The sequence below is a fragment of the Hyaloscypha bicolor genome (genome assembly GCF_002865645.1).
Source record: "Hyaloscypha bicolor E unplaced genomic scaffold K444scaffold_125, whole genome shotgun sequence".
Taxonomy (NCBI): Eukaryota; Fungi; Ascomycota; class Leotiomycetes; order Helotiales; family Hyaloscyphaceae; genus Hyaloscypha; species Hyaloscypha bicolor.
This window is the reverse complement of record NW_020194627.1, coordinates 147,149-165,743: the sequence shown is the minus strand read 5'-3', so window position 1 is coordinate 165,743 and position 18,595 is coordinate 147,149. Positions and strand designations below refer to the sequence as shown.

Here is an 18,595-nt window from a genome sequence, read left to right as displayed (position 1 = left end):
TGCTCTACCACCATGATCGAAGCAATGTCTGCGGGTAAAACTCATTATCGCCCCCGATAACATCATTCCGGCAATGTTAGTCGGGCATTGCAATTTGCCAATATGTCGCTCGGAAACCCCTGCTTCGACCTTTCCCGCCTCCCGGGACCGGCCACAGCGCCTCCAAATCGTCAAACCACCAAGTCACAGGCATTCAACATTACTCCCCTCGCTCTCAGGACCATACTTCCCGGAGATATTTCATCAATTCAACACGCCGAAGCGTTGATCCTTGAGGCTCGCTACATTGCACAATTCGAAGGACTGCTAGAGATTAGGATGGACCTTTAACTTTTCCCTTCTGTATACACTCTAATGTATATCCTCGAAAAATCCTATCATGATGAAGCAACATGGCCGTAAACATGTACAATTTGGCAGGAGGTTGTTAAATCCTTGATGCCACTTTGAAGTAACCTTATCAAACGCCTTTACAATGAGACTGCCGTCCACATACTACAGGATAAGATTTAAATTATTCTGCGACTTCTCTCAAGGCGCAAACAGAGCCCAGCTGCCTATGAATCAGCCCCGCCTCCCCCAAAAAGACCTTGCCTCTCCTGTGCATTGTACTGAGGATACGAATAACCGGGATCGTAAGTTTACGAGGTTCTAAGTTCACCCACTCCTATGCCACATCAGCGTTCATTTCTGTAATGTCGTCGTCCACAAACACACCCCTAGGAAATAGCCGCAAATACGCCGTGTATCCAAGATTTAATCTTATTCAGTTAAAAACAAACCCAAGTTACAGATGACGCTCTTTTCTGTGAATCAAATATCACCTGCGTTGAGTGGACCCTGCGAGGCATTGAGGCTTACCCTACCCCACCCCAAAGCCAATTTCTCCCCTGGCCCAAGTACCGTCACGACATCCGAATTTTCTTTACAATTGCCCCATCCTATTGACTGTTAAGACCTCATTCCTGAGCTAAGATGTTCCATTAGAAGGTTCTTACTATGAGCTTTAGAACTCGAAGGCGTCAAAAAGTCTTCCGTCAAGTACAGTACATTGTATTGGCATGCATGCGTCAAAACTGGGTAAGTAGTGTAAGCAATGTACTCTAATAAACAAATTTGAATTTCGGGCCAAACAACCTCGTGAACGATGATTTTGCCAATTAGGTGAGTATCCATCAATTGCTGCATATCCGTATTCTTTGGCGATGTCAACAGTAGAACCACTGGGGACCTTGCTCCAGAAACTGTCATGCGTAAGTGCAGGGATGAACTAACGGTGCCATCATGGCGTAATAAGAGCTTCGGAATTTTGAAGCCAGCATGCAATTACAGTCGGTCCGACAAGATAACGACAAAATGAGAAAGTTTACTATAATACTAATTAATGTAAATCGTATTAATCATAATTATTATATATTTTATAGTAAATAATTCTTGGTTCTCCGATTTTTAATATCTTTAATATTACAAGAGTTATAAAGCACGTAATTTTTTATATATAAGCTTATATAGAAATTTCCGTGTTTTATATAATTAAAAACTATGCCTTATATTATATATAAAATTATATATAATTGAAATTATAAACTTTTAATATTTTATATTATCTTTAATAATAACTCTTAGAATTTGAGTTTTTATTATATATAATAAGTTTATAAAAGCTTAAGAGGCCTTATAAGTTTAAGTTTAATATATTATTTAATTAAGTATATATAATTTATATCACGTGCGCAACCACGTGACCACACCACCTGTGCTTTTGTATAGTAGAATCACTGATAGGGCTTCCAACCTTATTATTGTGCCTTTTAGCCTGTTCGCCCACGCAGCAAAGCTATTCCCTGCGTGTGTCCTCGCCTAGTCTAGCGTGACTCACACTGGCTGTGACAATTTATATATTTCAAACTTCAATTACTAATTAAATGTAAATTTTATTAAATATCAGGTTAATTTATTTTATTCGTATAATTCTACTCTATTATCGTATCACTGAGTATTAATTAATTTAGATTATACTTAAAAAGTTGTTGTAGGCGTAAAAGGCGGACTACTTTGCTCTTGTTGTGTCGGGCCAACTGTATATAAAACTTGAAAAGAATGTCTCAGGAGGCCGTGTACCCAAAATCCCGTGTCCAGTAAGAAAAGTATTAAACCACCCCGACAAAATATCTGTTACGAGAAGAGTTTAATGTAATCATCCAAGATGTGACATTTTCCATCTGTTATTACAATCAGCTTTTCCAATTGCTGGGCCAAGAGGAAATATCAAAAATTAAAGGGGCTGTTCTATTTATAGATTCCCACAGCTTAATATGCGCATGAACCGAGACTTTCTCTTAACAACCTTTATGTACTTGCTTAAGAAGTTAGAATGGCAAGTCGTGCAATATGAAAGTAAGAGACTAGAAATCAAGCGCGAAGTACAACGATTATATGCGTGGCGTCGCTGAAGAACACGCAACCGACCCTTCCCATTCAGAACGGCCCTGTCAGCATGTTCGTGTCAGTAATTTTTGATGCATCACAAGCAAGTTTCACAATCGGTAATTCGTCCAACCACAAGACCCATTGAAAAAATCTAATGGGGAGCAAATTATAATCAGATTAACTTGTGCCTCGGCTGTGTTCCCGGCTGTGTTCCCCGCAATCTGTAGATGCCGACGCCCGACGTCAAGCTTCCATATGGGGAGCTTCTCCACACCTCACTTCTACCTTTATACCACACAACCTTCCTTTTTTTTTTTCGCCCCTTTCCTCTCCATAATTGACGATTGCATCCACGGGACAGCTTCTGGTATATTACAGTTTCACAACTGACCATCCCCTACTCCTCCACACCTCAACAACCGCCACCATGGTCATCCAACGCAACCAGCCATGCTACGTCCTCGGCGTGGGCATGACCAAATTCATCAAACCCCGCGGAAAAGTCGACTACACCGAGCTCGGTTTCGAAGCCGGCATCAAAGCCATGCTGGATGCGCAAATCAACTACGACGACGTGGACCAAGGGGTGGCTTGCTACTGCTACGGCGACTCAACCTGTGGGCAGCGTGTATTCTACCAATTTGGCATGACCCAAATCCCCATCTATAACGTTAATAACAACTGCTCTACCGGCTCTACGGGTCTTCATCTCGCGAGAAATGTTATTAGCCATGGAGGCGCGGATTGTATTCTGGTTGTGGGATTCGAGAAGATGAATCCCGGCTCTCTGCAGAGTTTCTGGAACGACAGAGCGAATCCTACGGGCACGAGCGGAGAGATGATGGCTGCTACAAGGGGAGTCACGAATGCACCAGGAGCAGCACAGATGTTTGGCAACGCAGGGCGGGAATACATGGAGAAGTATATCCTCCCTCCCTTCCCCCTCCCCTCCTCTCCACTTCTCACTGACAATTACCACAGGTTCGGCGCCAAACCCGAAGACTTCGCCGAAATCGCACGTATCAACCACGAGCACTCGCAGCGCAACCCCTACTCGCAATTCCAAGACGTCTACACGCTCGAGCAAATCATGAAAGCGCCCATGATCCACGAGCCGCTCACCAAGCTGCAATGCTGCCCGACCTCCGACGGCGGCGCCGCCGCCGTGCTCGTCTCGCAAGATTTCCTCGACGCGCGTCCACACCTCAAAGACCAAGCGGTCCTGATCGCAGGCCAGTGCATGGCGACCGACGCGCCGTCTCTGTTCTCAAGGTCCGCGATCGATCTCATGGGTTTCGAGATGACGAAATATGCGGCTAAGACTGCGATGGCGGAGGCGGGCGTCAAGCCGGACGAGATCAAGGTCTGCGAGTTACATGATTGCTTTTCTGCGAATGAGATGATTGTTATTGATGCCATGGGGCTTTCTCCACCGGGGAAAGCGCATGAACTTGTTCGAGGTGGAGGCATTACTTACGGCGGGAAGGTCGTCATTAATCCCTCCGGCGGCTTGATTTCCAAAGGGCATCCGCTTGGTGCGTCTGGTATTGCTCAGTGTGCGGAACTTGTTTGGCATTTGAGAGGATGGGCGAATAATCGGTTGGTTGATGGGACGAAGGTTGCGTTGCAGCATAATTTGGGGCTTGGAGGTGCGGTCGTGGTCACGATTTATAAGAGGGCGGATGGGAAGACGAGTCGGAAGGTGGAGGACAGTGAGGTTGGCAAGAGGAATAAGTTAGGGTATAACCCTGCTGTCGTTGCTAAAGGGTTTACAGAGGAGCAGGCGACGAGTGTGAGGAGTAGGAATAAGAAGAGTGCGTGGGCCTTGGGAGATGTGGAGAAGAAGGTCGAGGCTAGATTTTAATTTACAAAATAGTCTGTTATGTTACGTATATTAGGAGTTTTAGGATCGAATTGAAAATCTTTTCAACATTGGATTTTTTGCAAGGTTTGCTGCAGTTATAGCGTGGAGAAAATACAACAAACCAATCTCATTGTACCGAACATCACTTGCTGATGGATTCTTTTCATAAATTGCCCGGTCTGGCATTCTATTCCTGGAGAATGTTGCCAGGAGCTTGTTGTCACTTGTGCTGGGGCTTATTTCGCTGGAGACTGACGTGCTTCCTCGTACTCTTCTTCCTTCAACTTCGCCCGATTGGCCTCGTTCAAACGATCGAACTGGTCCTCGAAAACCTTATAACACTAGCAACAGTATCACACATTCACATCTACCTCTTCCTCGTCTCCCTCCACTCAGACTCCTCCTTGACAGCTTTCTCCTTGGGGGTGGTCTTGGTGACCTCTGGCTCGTCCTGCTCTCTGTGAATGGCCTCTACACATTCCGCTTTTCCTCCCGCAGTCTCTTGGCAGTCTCCTCACCAACACGCTGCTTCTCGCGTGGTGCCTCCTCTCGAGCCTGAACTCACTCATAATCGGCAACCGGGGGAACACTCAGTCTTCTCTTAGTTTCTCTGCTTCCCAGGAGAGTACCCGCCTTGGTTGTCTTTGGGACGGAAGGGGAAGAAGGTTCACCATCAGCAGCCTTTCTGGCGGCAGTGCCTAGAGGGCGGTTCTTGAGGGCCAATCTCATCTTGAGCTTTATTTTCATCTCGTCTCCATGGTTCCTTTGTTATCGGCCTTCTCCCGTTAATGAAGAGTTGAAAGCTGGTTCTGCCGAAGTGCTTCCATCACTTGATGGCATTGGCCTTGAGTTGCTGGACGGACGTGGCAGCCTTCTTCTTGGAGGTCTTTTTGGTAACCTTACAATTCTTGGCAGTCTTCGGGACAGGAAAGTCCACCACCAGTGGCCTTTCCACCCCGAGGGACATTTTGAATGTCGTTGTATTTATCCTCATGAATGAGACGTGTACAAGAACCGTCTTCATGTTAGACCGGAGGCGACCTCCAGTTGCTCCCGAGGCGGATGTACAGAGCAGCGTAAGGCGGAAGGTCAGAACTGACAGGTGGCGAGCCGGCGATGAGACTAGGGTCAAGGGGATGTTGTTGAGTCGCTGCATTTGGAAGAGTAATCGAGAATGGCGGCTTACTAGGGAAGGGGTGGTATGCGGTCATTGAAGAAAGCTGAGGGTCCACCGGATATTGGGGTTTCCCGAGGTGGAAGGTGTTTGCGCTTTGGGAAATGCTGGGCAATGGAGCTCAAGGGAACTGGGTTCTCCCCAGGAGTCAGTCCCTATGTGAAGGCCAAATTGGTCTTTAGATTTATTTCCATCTCAGCTCTATGGAACTCCGTTAGAAGCCAAGCGGAGCGGTGAGGGGGGCCAGGAAGAGGCTACCTTTTTCGCCCTAACGAAGTTCATACGGAGGACCGTAGCGAAGCCATCCCGGTCATTCTGTAATAAGAAAAACGTTAGCTTGACTCGAAGCAATGATACCCTTTGAATGAACTTAATAATTATGTGGTGGTGTGAAGAATGGTAGAATCTTGGGGGAACATTGATTGGATTGCTTCTAGAAAAACTCTTGTCCGGACCCGCCCGCAGTGGCTACACATATGTAGCAGCGGCGGAGTCTGCCTGAGATTTGGTTGGAGGTGGAGATAGAGGTCGTTGTAGATCTTAGTGGCAGGTCTGGGGGAGGAGCAGTGTGCAGGTTTGACTGGGAGAAAAGCCAAGTAATGGGAGTTCTTAGCCTTACCTCTGCATTTCTGGTATTGTATCCATCCATCGGAGGTGTATATGTGTGGGGAAAAGATCGAGGAAGGAAGACGTTGGAATGCACGGTAGGCCACAGAGTCCTTGTTGTCGACTTTCTCTCATTTATGGAGCGTCGAAAACTTAATTGATAATCGAAGTGCTTCCATCCCTTCCTGGCCTTGGCAGCTATCCGCTCAGCAAGAACGATTGCCTTTCCTCCTGCGGGAATTGCTAACAGTCTCCTTTAGCAGTGGCCACTCTTGTCTTGGCTAATGATTACAATATCAGTCTCCGGACGATAATTGGGAGGAAGATGTCGCAGATATGTCGGTGAGGTAGTCGATCTTACCTCTCAATCCAATATCACAACTCTCGCTCTGAGCTGATTCTCACCCTCTGGCTTTTGACAACTGAAGATCCAGTTTCCGCTCGCCGGGGTCATAAGCCTCGTAGCCATCTTCCTCGAATAGATTAGGCTCGCCAGCTTCGTTCATCTCCTCCTAATTTTTGGAAGACCTTGCTTGTTGCCGAACAAGTACTTGGGTGGCAATGAGGCAGGCGCAGAACGTCTGGTGTCTGACTTGCTTGCTGTATTTTGAACCAATCACGCTTTCAACTTAATTGAGGTTTGGTGAAGTAGCTGGCTTAGAAGGACTGGCGGCTGCCTTCGCCTTGGGCCCCTGGGGCGAAGATGACAACGAATGACGGTGTGACGCCAGAGAAGTTTGTAGTCTCGACCGAGCACTCTCTTGAGAACGAGACCGAGGTTGATCCTGAGAGAGAAGATTAGTCCGGTCTCTTCCGAGTATGCGGCAATTGTAAGAAGCTACTTATTGGACTTACATCCGCAAAGCCAAAGCGGAGACACATCCGAAGAGTATAGAACATGGGCTGCTGTGCTGATATAACGGCCAATCAGCGACCGCTGGTATCCGTTCTCAATCTTTACCACCTCGGTCTGCTCATCGAAGAAGTTGAGCAGAGTAAAGTGAAATGCGTTAGACCGGCGCGTTGCCCGTGCTGGAATCATTAGATAAGAGCCTGTTCATGAAGGAAGGGAAGACATACCCCAAAGTCTTGTCTTGTCTTCTCGACCAAGAAATGAGAAGGGGGCATTCTCGATAGCTTGTAATGTGATTGGGTGTTAAGAAAAAGCTATTCAAGTCCCGTGCAGTCTTACCAAGTTGTCCTGTGGCTGTGGTTGCATAATTTGGGGAGCTGTCAGACGGGACGTTGGAGATGTGTTGGGGTTGGAGGACGTGATATGTTTTCTTTGTGCCTTTCTCGGTAGTAGTAAGGCGGAAGGCGGAAGGCGGAAGCAGCGATATCGGCAATGTTTAATATTTTGAGTGGATGGCCTAAAGCCTGTTCTTTCTCTTCCAATTCGCTACGGAACTCCGCATTCTTCCCAAATCCCAACGTCAATCTGCTGTCGATGCCACAACCAAGGTCTGGGAAGTTTATCAATGGACTTGGTGCTTGGTATTTCTTCCCATCCTAACAACTCGTGGACCTGCTGCTAATAGGTCTTCTTGCACAGAGGAGGCAAAGACTGAAAGATCCAAACACCAGCTCCCTGACGGCAAGGATCGCCTGGCCGCCGTCTGAATGTGAGTTCTAATATCTTTCGCGCTGCTTCCTCTCCGCTGACTCAAATAGTGAGCGAGATCGAACGCCCAAAAATTGCTCCAGCAAACACCGGTACATGGTCTCCCTAATTGGTACCGTCGGGAGTAGGGCGTCAATAAGCAAACGCTGCTCTGTTTATTTTCGTCTTGTACTCCCTCTTTGAACCTCTCACCAACGTCCTTCTCAAGCGCCTCACCCCCAAGCTTTTTATCCAGCTCCACCTGCCTTCTAGGCCCAGGGCCCCGCCAAGCTCCCGACGGCGTTTGGGAAATACCCCAGCAAACTCGAGTACATAATCCGCAACCAGTTATGGAATGGATCTACCGAGACCCTCTCTGTCGGATGTGAGTAACCCTCGTCAATTCTAGCAAGTTCGTGAAGCCCTCGCTGACCATGGTACACAGCAAACACCAGTTATTTATTCTCGTTCTTCGAAGCTAGACACAGTCCGGAACATGCTCCGCTCGCTGGGCAACACCGAGCCAGCGCCGATGCGCAGACTCTTGCCTTGGGCTAGTGGCGAAGATGTTAGAGACACACGGAGGAGATCGAGAGATCCCTCGCCCATCAGCTAAGGGAGTTCTGCTTACTATGCCGAACTCTTTCGGGAAAGAGAACCCGTTTGAGAACGTACAGCCCTGGAGGGGTCAGATGTGGACTGAGACTGAGGACGCTTTCGACGGAAGAGACCACCCAGAGAGGAGGGTTTCGGACGTACCGACAGAGGAAACCCATCGAGTTATTACCGGGCAGTTCGAGAACGAGCAAACAAACATCGGGACAAAGATGTAGTCGGCGGAATGGAGCGTTACTCCGATAGTATCCAAGACGCTTCGCTGGAAGCAATAGGCTACCCCTAGATCAGGGTTTAATTTCCCTTTCCATGATTCTGTTTTAGTCTCCGGACGCGAGCACCTGCTCCTTACCCTGAGCCGAGGGTGGGCATACCTGAGCAGAGCCCTATTTTGGCGCCATGAGGTGGACCGCTGCCCTAATTCTGCAATGATAGCTTCTCCGAATGTCCAGCAGCCGTATCAGGGGTAGACTGTATGGGCAGGTGAACGGATGAAGAAGGTGCAATGGAACTGTTCAAATGTATTGGGTGATTTACGAGTTCGTGATCCCGACGGTTCGGTTCACCCTCGAAAATGAAACGAGTGACAGGCCTAAGAATGTCACAAACTGACCCCCTGCATGTTTTTCGCCGGTCATAACAGAGATGTGAGAAGGTAAATCCCCCTCAATACAACGTCGCTGCCCGATTAAATGTAGCGAGACCGGGGGCGGGAAAGGGTGTTCAAACTAATTCCGGCGATTTTCCGATCCGTGCAACCCGAGAACCCCCTGCCTCGCTACAATTAACAGGCCTGATACGCTGTAATCAATTGTCGAGTTTCACAATACGCGAGCCTCTTTTGCTCCTACTGAATGCTCAGTATAAAGTTGTTTGGAAATTGTTGATATTCCAAAAGAAGACCACCTTTGTGACTGAATTGTTCATTGCCACTGAATAGAAACGCTACTTCGATGCCAACCAACGATCTCATATCTTCGGCGGAGGCCCAGCAGCTTGTCCAACGGATCGCACGTGGTTATGGATGGATCAGTCAGAGAGCGCGTGATGCGAGCGATCAGGAAGCTCTTGAAGCGATAGATATGCTCCAAGAAAGCCTTGGGATTGCAGTCAGAACGTATGCACCCTGTTAAGGTCTATTAGCAATTCTTGACAATTGCATAGACTAGCAACGAACCTCTACAAGAGCCAAGCTCGATTCGTTTTTGAATTGATCCAAAATGCCGAAGACAATGATTATAGGAGAGCTATCTCCAGCGGTGCTGAGCCCTATATCAAGTTTACGGTATATCGCAACAAGATAGTTATCGATTCCAATGAAGATGGATTTACCACCGAAAATGTTGTAGCAATATGCAAGGTCGGACAGAGCACTAAGAAAAGAGCTGGCGCGCAGCAGTATATTGGCGAAAAAGGCATCGGATTCAAATCCGTCTTTATGGTCGCATCAAAAGTTCATATCCAATCAGGCCCCTTTTCCTTCTTCTTCGAGCATCCACCGGGAGCGCGGGGGATGGGCTTGGTAACTCCAGTGTGGGAACCTGCCGAGGTAGCTTTGCCAAATCCTTTGACCCGTATGACATTAACCCTCCTCGATACATTGGACTATCCGGAACTACTTTCGCAATTCGATACTCTCCCTGACACTTTTCTCCTCTTTTTGAACAAGCTTGGGACAATTACGATTGACAAAATCGACTTCGCTGGAAAGAGTGCAGAGTCTACCACATTCTCCTGCACTCTAGACGAATCCTCCAGACAGGCAACTTTAAGCAAGGTCCACCGTAAAGGTTCCGAGCATCCACAGGCGTCTTTGAAGCACTACCACATTACGCGGAAACTACTGAAGGATCTACCACTGGATGAACAGCGAGACTGTGATACTGCAGAAGTAGTGCTTGCGTTCCCCCTCGATGGCGAATCCGAACCCATTATTGGTCCCCAGAAGGTTTATGCTTACCTTCCTATCGAGGACTTTGGGTTTTCCGTTAAGTGAATCTGAGCTTCATATGTATACAAGACTAACAACTTGTAGTTTCTTATTCAATCCGACTTCGTTACACAGGCCAGTCGGCAGGATGTGATGGAAAGCCACCGAAACAAAGACATCCTCGACGGCATAGCTGAAGCATTTCTGGACGCTGTGTGTCAATTTTGCAATCACCCTACCCTTCAGTATAAGTGGCCGCGATATATCCCAGGGAAGATTTCCAACACTTTCTGGGAGCGCCTGAAAGACAAGATCCACGAGCTCCTCAAGGGGCGTGCAGTCTTACGTGGACACAGCCATGGCCCTCTTCGGCCCATCAGTCAGTTGAAGCAAATCGGGGAGGACTTTACAGATGAATTCGGTAATGCTCTTGTTCCTGATTTGGACGAGGAAATGTATCTTGCATCAGAATACCAACAGGAAGATATAGCGGCTCTCGTCAGCCTGGGCCTAGGTGTGCTTGGCTTTGGTTCTGTAATGGAACGTTTCCGACACGATTTGGAACAGCCAAGTTCCGGGTCCAGGTTCAAATCACCAGAAACAAATGAGGACTGGCACACGAGGACCGCGAAACTTTTGCTGCGACCTTTTGAGGAGAAATGGAAAACTAAGGGACCGGATTGGGTCCGAGGACTAGCATGTATCCCACTGCAAAATGGGAAGTGGACAGCAATCACCGAGGGCGCTGTATTCTTCCCTCACACTGATGGGATAATAATCCCAAGCTATCTTGGATTAAGAATTGTCGATGAAAAAGCTACCACGAACCCGACGAGGAAAAAGCTTTTGTCACCATTGGTGTTAAATCTGCCTCGATCCAAGACATCAGAGCACTCATACTAGCACGCTATAAGAAAGAAAGCTCTTCCATCGACTTCGAAACATCTTTGAAAGATCTCCATTTTCTTTACTCGACCTGTCCTCCTGGAACAGCAGTTAAGCTCCGCGAATCAACTTCTCTATGGGTATTTAACCATCGGGATCATCGAATTCACGATGAGGAAGACTTGTATTTTCAAAGTGATGAGGAATATGGTCTCCAAGAGCTGATGGGATCGGTCCTGGAGATAAAGCCATACAACAGTGGCATTGTCGGCTCTTTCATCCGTCCCGATTATTGCAAGCGAATTGAGCTTCTTCCGGTAAAACGTGGTGGATCCCACCTCCCATTCAAGGCCTGGTTACAAGAATCCGTTGGTATATTAAACCATCCACGGCTTGTGGATTCCAAAGATCCTACGCAACTGTCACCAATTTTCCGGTACATTATTGAAGCACGTCCGGAGAAGTTGTTGGGAACATTGAAGGCACATTGGGCTTCCTACGCGACGGTGATGAGTACTGGCTTGGCATCGAAAATCTCTGACACTCTGGTTCCTGGCACAAACATTGGCTCAATTGCGTTAAAAGAGACTTTCATTCCATCGGAGACGCTTACAGTCAGATGTGGCGAGTTTCTCGACACACAGAAATTCCCTTTCTTGAAACTGGAAAATGAACCGAATATCGAAGGATGGAAATTTTTGAGTGCGTTTCACGTTGGCATCGAGGGTGGCCTTGATTTCTGGTTGCAGATACTGTATTACTGCAAGTTATCGAACGGTCCATTTCGATATGAATTATACGAAGTCATTCAGCGGGAGATCTGGGTCTCGAGCACTTCGAATGAGGATATAAAAAGAGTCAGGTATGAATTGTCTTTCGTTTTCCTCCTTCCCGCATCTACGATTCATCCTAGATGCTTACTAGGTCATACTTTAGGGATTTTATATGGGATAACGACCTCGTACTAGCACTGTCCTGTCCGAAAATGCTGCCCACTTGGACTTATTCGGGACGTTGCCGTTGGGATGGACCGGACTACATGACAAAATTATGGGCTTTACTCCCTTCCTTGTCACATCTTAACACTCCCATACTTACAGTTTTCTTTCAAAACACTCTCGATATTGAAGACGTTTCTTGGGTCGATTTGGTTTCCGAGCTCGGAGCGATGAAAGCAGAAAATAAACCAGACACAATAGCTGTTCAAGATATCTACCTTCGCCTCCAGAGAATGTCAGCGGATCTGGGGTCAGAAGAATTGGAAGCGATCTTGTAAGAAATGAAAACCTCATGACTGGCCGTGAAATCTCTACTGACTTGTCGAACTCTAGGGCTTCTTTCGAAAAAGATGCGCTGATCTACGATATGCTGGGTCAAGACTGGGCTGCTCCATCAACGTGCCTGTGGTCAAAAGACGCTCAAGTGCCAGGCAGGAGTACTATCAGTGGGCAGTATAAAGATTTGAAGGACTTGTTTGTAGGAGTGCTTAAGGTCAAAATCCCCGATTTGCGTTTGCTTGTTGAAGAACTCAAACGAGTCGCACAATCCTCACCATCCACCAATGATATCAAGAGTCTTATTTGGCAAATCAATACGTTTGCTCCGACCACAGAGGACTTGGCCAGGTTGCGCGGGTCTAAAATATTCCCTGTAAGGAAGACAAACGGGAGCATTGAGCTGTGGACAAGGCTGGCGAGGTTCTCGATTATTGACCGTCAACTCTGGGCTGATGCATTTGATGGGAAGTTAGACTTTCTCGATTTTACTCTCAAAGAAATCCGGGCTCTGGAGCCATTTTTGTCGGGGTATGGAGGTCGGCGGATACTTGTCTGAGGTTGTGATTGAAAAATCTTCCTTCCAAGGCATTCTTCCAGAGCCAAGCGCCAAGAGGACTAGACATCTGCGACGACGTGCTTATGCGCTCTCCCGGTAGGTGCTCAGTTTCTCGCCTTGAAAAGATCCTCGGCTGATATTTGTAGCTGTGCGACACACTTCGGCAGCCCTAAGACCAAGAACGACAGCCAAACTCTCTACCAATTGCTTCTTAAAACAAAAGTTTATGAAACGGATGGTATAATTGGAAGTCTTCAGTATACCCTTCTTGGTGAAACCGTTATCGTCGAAGTCAGCAAAACAAAGCTTCACGTTGAAGAAGGACCGGAGGGTTTGAACATATATGTTCCAAAAGATTCAAAGGATCAAGAGATCTGTTATCTTCGGCTACTTCCCACGAAGCTATTCAACGAGACCATGATGGGGGAAGTCGACAGCAATTCTACATTGGCGTTTGATTCAAGAGCTGTTTCGATCATTACCGCAATCTTCGCGTCTAGCGACGAGGTCGTCAACTTGGTACTAGAGGAGGCTGGTATTATCCCAGTACCATATCCTGATCAATATGAAGAAGTGCTCCAGCAACCGCCTCCGGACGACGTCTGGCTTAGTCCAGGTATTGATCAACAGCATAACGCGGAAAGCGAAAACGCATCGGTTGGATCAGGAACGCAGGCAGGAATTACAACTCCTGGAACTAGTGCCTCACCCGCTCGAAGCACCAACTTCTCTATCCCTGCGACTTCTACGCACCAAGCAACTTATCATTCAAGTGTTCCATCACAACCAATTCAGCTCTTTGACAGTCCCCCAAGAACAAGCCCCGAGCCGGCCTTTCCAGAGAATGCACGGCGCCCATTTACGCCTGGGGGTAACCAAGTGGAGTATCGACGACTACTCAACAATATCATCACTGCAGCAAGGAATAAAAGAGGAGCGTTTCCATCCCAGGGAGCTTTCAATCTCGGCGAACTCTTGAACGCTCTTCCGGTAGAGGCGACAAGAGAAGTGGACAATTACGATCTACCTTTCGGAGTCCGGAATGAGAACCAACTTGCTCATGATATGAAAGTTGGAGCTGCTGGAGAGCTTTACATGTGTACAAAAACCACAGAGTTTAGGCAGAGTTCTGACATGTATAGGCATTTGAAATTCTCTCCCGCCTCGAGACTTCTCTCCCTGGATTCTGTCGCGATAACTGGCAGAGCAGAATCCGCAAGTATGTTACTGTCCATGAGAATTACAGCGACATGGAACCGTGGCGAGAACCGGAGACGGCGGATATTACATACGATGATACTGAAGGAGAATTTACACAGCTTCTAATCGCGAATGGTTACCTGGATACGTCTATTTGGGCTCGTGCGAAGCCAAAGTACTACCTCGAAGTGAAGTCGACAACAAAAGAATGTGCCACTCGGCTCTTTTTGAGCAAGAGTCAATACAAAAGAGTATATTTGCTGTCCGAAAATTACACTGCTTCTAGGCTGACGAGAATTTAGATGCAAGATATGAGACTGGGTGTTCAAGCATCAGCTGAAGTCTATATAATCCTTCGCGTTTTCAATCTCAACAAGGATAAAATTGATATGCGACTTTATGTTGATCCGGCTGGAATGGAGGATAGAGGTGAGCTCTTATTCACATCGGAGTCTTACTCTGTGGTGCCTCCGACTGGTGACGGACATTGATTTGAAGAGTGCTGAGAGGCACTATGCTTGCTCTTATACAGAGAGACTATCGTTATGTCAAGCTCACGAAATGAACGGAGATGATCAGGCGGGGTCAGGGGATCTATGTAAAACCAACTTATACCGTGGATAGAATAATGGATATATTTTGGAACAGTGTAGGGCATAGTGCAAACTGCGGTTTCAAACTACGGTGCAATTTAAGTAAACTAAACTAAGGGGTCTCTCCACTAAACTAAACTACGATTATATCCTCAAAACCGTAGTTTAAACCGTAGTTTGCCAGTTTCACGTGACTTTACAAGCTCAAACCAGCTTTAATATCAATAATTTTCTCCAACCACTCTGATTTAGCTTCCCATCCCTTGATCTTATACCATGATTTCAAGCACTCAAAGGCCTTAATAATATCCATACCGAGCTTATTCCGTAGATCCGAAATTAGTAACTTGGCGCTAGAAAACAGACGCTCAGGGTCAGCTAATATAGCAGGAATACTTAAGATATCTAATGCCATACGGCTAAGATTAGGATAGCTAGTTTGCTAAGTCTTTTCCAATCACCATACTCTTAAATTAATATCGTACGTATACTTAGCTATACAGTATCTCTTATATTCGTCCTCAAGGTTTGGTATTCCTTGGTAACGTTTCTTCTACTGGCTAAAGGCATTCTGAGTAGAAGCTTCAGTTAATAGCGTAGTAGTCGATTGGGATCGTTAAGGATCAGGTTTATACTTTTCCTAAAGGTCTTTTATTATAGCTCTCGCCTTTGGAACCCACTTATGCTTCTAATTAGTCTCCACATACTTCCATTTCAAATTAGGGTCCAAAATAATAGCGGCAATATAAGCAGGACTCTCTTTAGTCATATTATAGTACTTCTCTATCTTTGCCCACCCGGAATTATATATTAATACTATAGTATTATCCTTCTTATATCGGGCTTTCCCTTGCTCAAAAAGCTCAAGAATAAAATCCATTACAGGTAAGACATTATCTAATATAGATACCGAGAACTCTAGTATAAGTATGGTTTGGGCAAGTTAATCCAGGAGCTCGTAAATATTACATAAAGTAGCCTAATCCTCTTCTAAAAGCTCGTCTTCTCCAACCTTATCTAATTAATGGCATTTAATATATAGGTTAATAGCTTCGTAAACCGGGAATATAATAGCCTTCTTGATTATTCGTGCTATAGAATTCCAGTATATCTTATTATCTCGTACCGGGCGATTTTGCTTGCTTAATATTATAAATTCCTATATCTTTTAGGTACTACTTTAGATATTAATAATAATATTATATAGCTTGCTAATCGGTCCATATTTCCGCCATTAATCAATCTCCTTTAGCGTTTGCTTAAGCTTTCCAGGCTCTTCTTCCTTCTCCAGATTCTCCTTATCCGTAACATAAATAAAGAAGTTAATAGATAGGTTAATTATATGGCCTTGGTATCGAATTCTATAGGTAACAGGGTCATAGATTATGCTATACTCATAAAGTAATTCTGTCAAAATTAGCCAATACCTATATAATTCCTATATAAAACACGTACCTGTCGAGAGTACTAGTATTATCATATTATTATTACTTGCATTATCTATTACTATATACCCCAGCTTTAGTGCGATTCCCCAGTCCCTAATTACGTCCATAAGAACTAGTATAAGGTTTAATCCGCTATAATTGCCTTCTATTTCCTTTATAGCAAGTATAACCCGCTCTAGTACCCCCGTATCAGATATATAGTAAGTAATAATACCAAAGATCGGCTTATTACTTGGTAAAGTCCAAATATTAAGGGATAAGTGGATCTTAGTCTTAGAGTTCTAAAGGCGTATCTTAATCTTTCCCTTCTTAATCTCAAATTGCCATATAACCCAGGTTCGTACCGTCTTATGGGCTATTGGGAGCCATTAATCGATATTAGAATTAAGGTATGAAAGCAAGGCTCTAAATTCGGGGCACTCTACTAAGCGTAGTAGTATATTGCAAGCTGCAATAAACTTGATATAAAGAACCTCAAGAACGTCTCTATTAAGGGGTATTTCGCTACCGTCCGAATTATTTAGTCGTCTACGCTTTTGAAGGTTCTGAGCCGCTGATTCAATAGCTTCTTCGATTGCGATTTGGACATTCTTGGCCTTAGTATCTGCAGAGGAGTCCTTCTTAATATTATGTATATCCAAATGGGCCCTAATAGTACTAGTCCCACCACTGATTTAGTAATTTTGTAAGCAAAATCAATAACGCCACTCCTCCTTACCAGCTATATTATAAAACACGTACTGCATATTATCTGTCCCTCTCATCCACTTAAATACCTAGGACGTATATAGAGTCTTCTTATTCGGGGGCTTTTGGAGGGGTTCAAAGGTTTCGGGAGGAGAATTCGATATTTCGGGAGGAGCTAGAGTCGAATTTATAGAGGCTTGGCTATTAATCTCGGAGGCTTCTAGGTCGATTACTGACGAATTTCTCTTATTGGAAGAGCTTGATTAAGTGGTTTTCCCAAAAGGGAGTCTCGATTGGGCCTTTGGAGGCATATTTGCATAGTGGTTGATTAATAGGACGCGTTCTGATTGAGAGGAATTCAAGAGAGGCTAGAATTAAAGAAAAAATTCTCTCCCGGTGCCGGAACAAGAACTCGGTAAATAACTTCAAGAATTCCCGATTAAGCACTTAACTATATTTCCACAACCACCATACCTAAAATTATAATGTTTAATCCATTTGAAAGCCCTAGATCTATATTTTCTAATAATAAAAGAATTATTTAATTACATTGAGGTTTGAATATATTCTATCTATTATAAGTCACTTGATATCCTTAACTAATTTTAAGCGAGACTGCCCCTTAAACTGCGGTTGCACCACGGTGTAACCGCAGTTGCACCGCACCCACCGCGGTTTAGTATATCCGCACTAAACTACACTACAGCTATATTACACTACACCACCGCGGTGGCACTGGACTGAGGTCACACTATTCCCTACCCTGTTTTGGAAGGTGTCTATTTTAGGATCTAGGAACTTGAATCGGCTCTTTGAGCATTTTCGTCAAACTTGACGAAAATGTGATGCGAGAATAGAGGTCAGAGTGACTATATTTGACTAGAAAGTAGGAAGCCAAAAAAATGTAAAGATTGACAGATCTTGCTCAGGTGATTGTTCTAATATAACGGAGCTTCCAGCCTTAGCTGACCAATCGAACATACCCATAGAAAAGAAAGACTCTGCGAGAATAAGCTTACTCCTAACGGCATTTAGAAATAGAAAATATTGGTAACTCACGGCAATGAAAGTCACAGGGAGGAACGCAATACTCATCAGAGCAAGCGTTCTTATAGCGGAGCTGTCGTCCTTTGCAGTTTCGGCGATCTTCATAGATGCTAATACAATTCGTAATTCTATATTCTTTATTTCGCTTAAGCCTTATTCTTTATACTATAATATAGATTTCTAATATTTAATACTAAATATATCCTTAAGTCTAATTTTCTTATTTTGCTTATATTTTACTTATTTATATTATACCTATAATATTATATAGTTTATTTAATTTTTTTTCTAGGTATTAAAGGAAATAAAAATAGAAATAAAAATACTTCTCTAAAGCTTCTAGATATATATAGGGCCTTTACTCTTTTATTTTCTAGATATAGTTTATATTATAAGTACTATAAATACTAATTTACTAAAAATAAAGCTATATGAAATTAAAGGCTTATTAAAAAATTAAAAAATCAAATTCTTATTATTAGGAAATATATAAATATTAGATAATAATTATAAAATTCTAATACTTTACTTCTTAATAGAACTAAAATAGAAAAGTATTATTAGACTAATATTAAATATAAATCCTAATTATATAAATTTTAGAATAATTAGATATATTATAAAAAATACTATAACACTTATTATAATAAGATTTTTCTAGCCCGGTATATTCTTTATTATAA

The 18,595-nt window shown here is 44.6% G+C and overlaps 3 protein-coding genes across 3 annotated transcripts; 2 read left to right on the top strand and 1 right to left on the bottom strand.

Moving 5' to 3' along the window:
* Positions 1 to 2,716: 2,716 nt before the first annotated feature.
* On the top strand, positions 2,717 to 4,409 carry K444DRAFT_655020 (thiolase-like protein). The gene is made up of 2 exons (XM_024885981.1): positions 2,717 to 3,351; positions 3,412 to 4,409. The coding sequence occupies exons 1-2, from the start codon at positions 2,858 to 2,860 to the stop codon at positions 4,292 to 4,294; spliced, it is 1,377 nt and encodes a 458-aa protein (XP_024732316.1). The 5' UTR covers positions 2,717 to 2,857; the 3' UTR covers positions 4,295 to 4,409.
* Positions 4,410 to 9,242: 4,833 nt separating this feature from the next.
* Positions 9,243 to 14,757, top strand: K444DRAFT_666667 (uncharacterized protein; the record flags this gene model as incomplete). Its single annotated transcript, XM_024887203.1, has 10 exons — positions 9,243 to 9,406; positions 9,454 to 10,237; positions 10,325 to 11,077; positions 11,134 to 11,966; positions 12,029 to 12,376; positions 12,436 to 12,917; positions 12,967 to 13,033; positions 13,084 to 14,156; positions 14,257 to 14,312; positions 14,440 to 14,757. The coding sequence occupies 10 exons, from the start codon at positions 9,243 to 9,245 to the stop codon at positions 14,626 to 14,628; spliced, it is 4,749 nt and encodes a 1,582-aa protein (XP_024732315.1). The 3' UTR covers positions 14,629 to 14,757.
* A 169-nt stretch (positions 14,758 to 14,926) lies between these two features.
* Positions 14,927 to 15,163, bottom strand: K444DRAFT_537541 (uncharacterized protein; the record flags this gene model as incomplete). The annotated part of the gene is made up of 1 exon (XM_024875474.1): positions 14,927 to 15,163. A coding segment is annotated over one exon (237 nt), but the record flags the coding sequence as incomplete, so codon positions are not given.
* Between the last annotated feature and the right edge of the window lie 3,432 nt (positions 15,164 to 18,595).

What these genes read in the sequence shown, in the direction of transcription:
- K444DRAFT_655020 (XM_024885981.1), top strand. Translation starts at nt 2,858, where the DNA reads ATGGTCATCCAACGCAACCAGCCATGCTACGTCCTCGGCGTGGGCATG. An exon ending in GGGCGGGAATACATGGAGAA is followed by an intron (nt 3,352 to 3,411) that starts GTATATCCTCCC and finishes CAATTACCACAG; the next exon opens with GTTCGGCGCCAAACCCGAAG.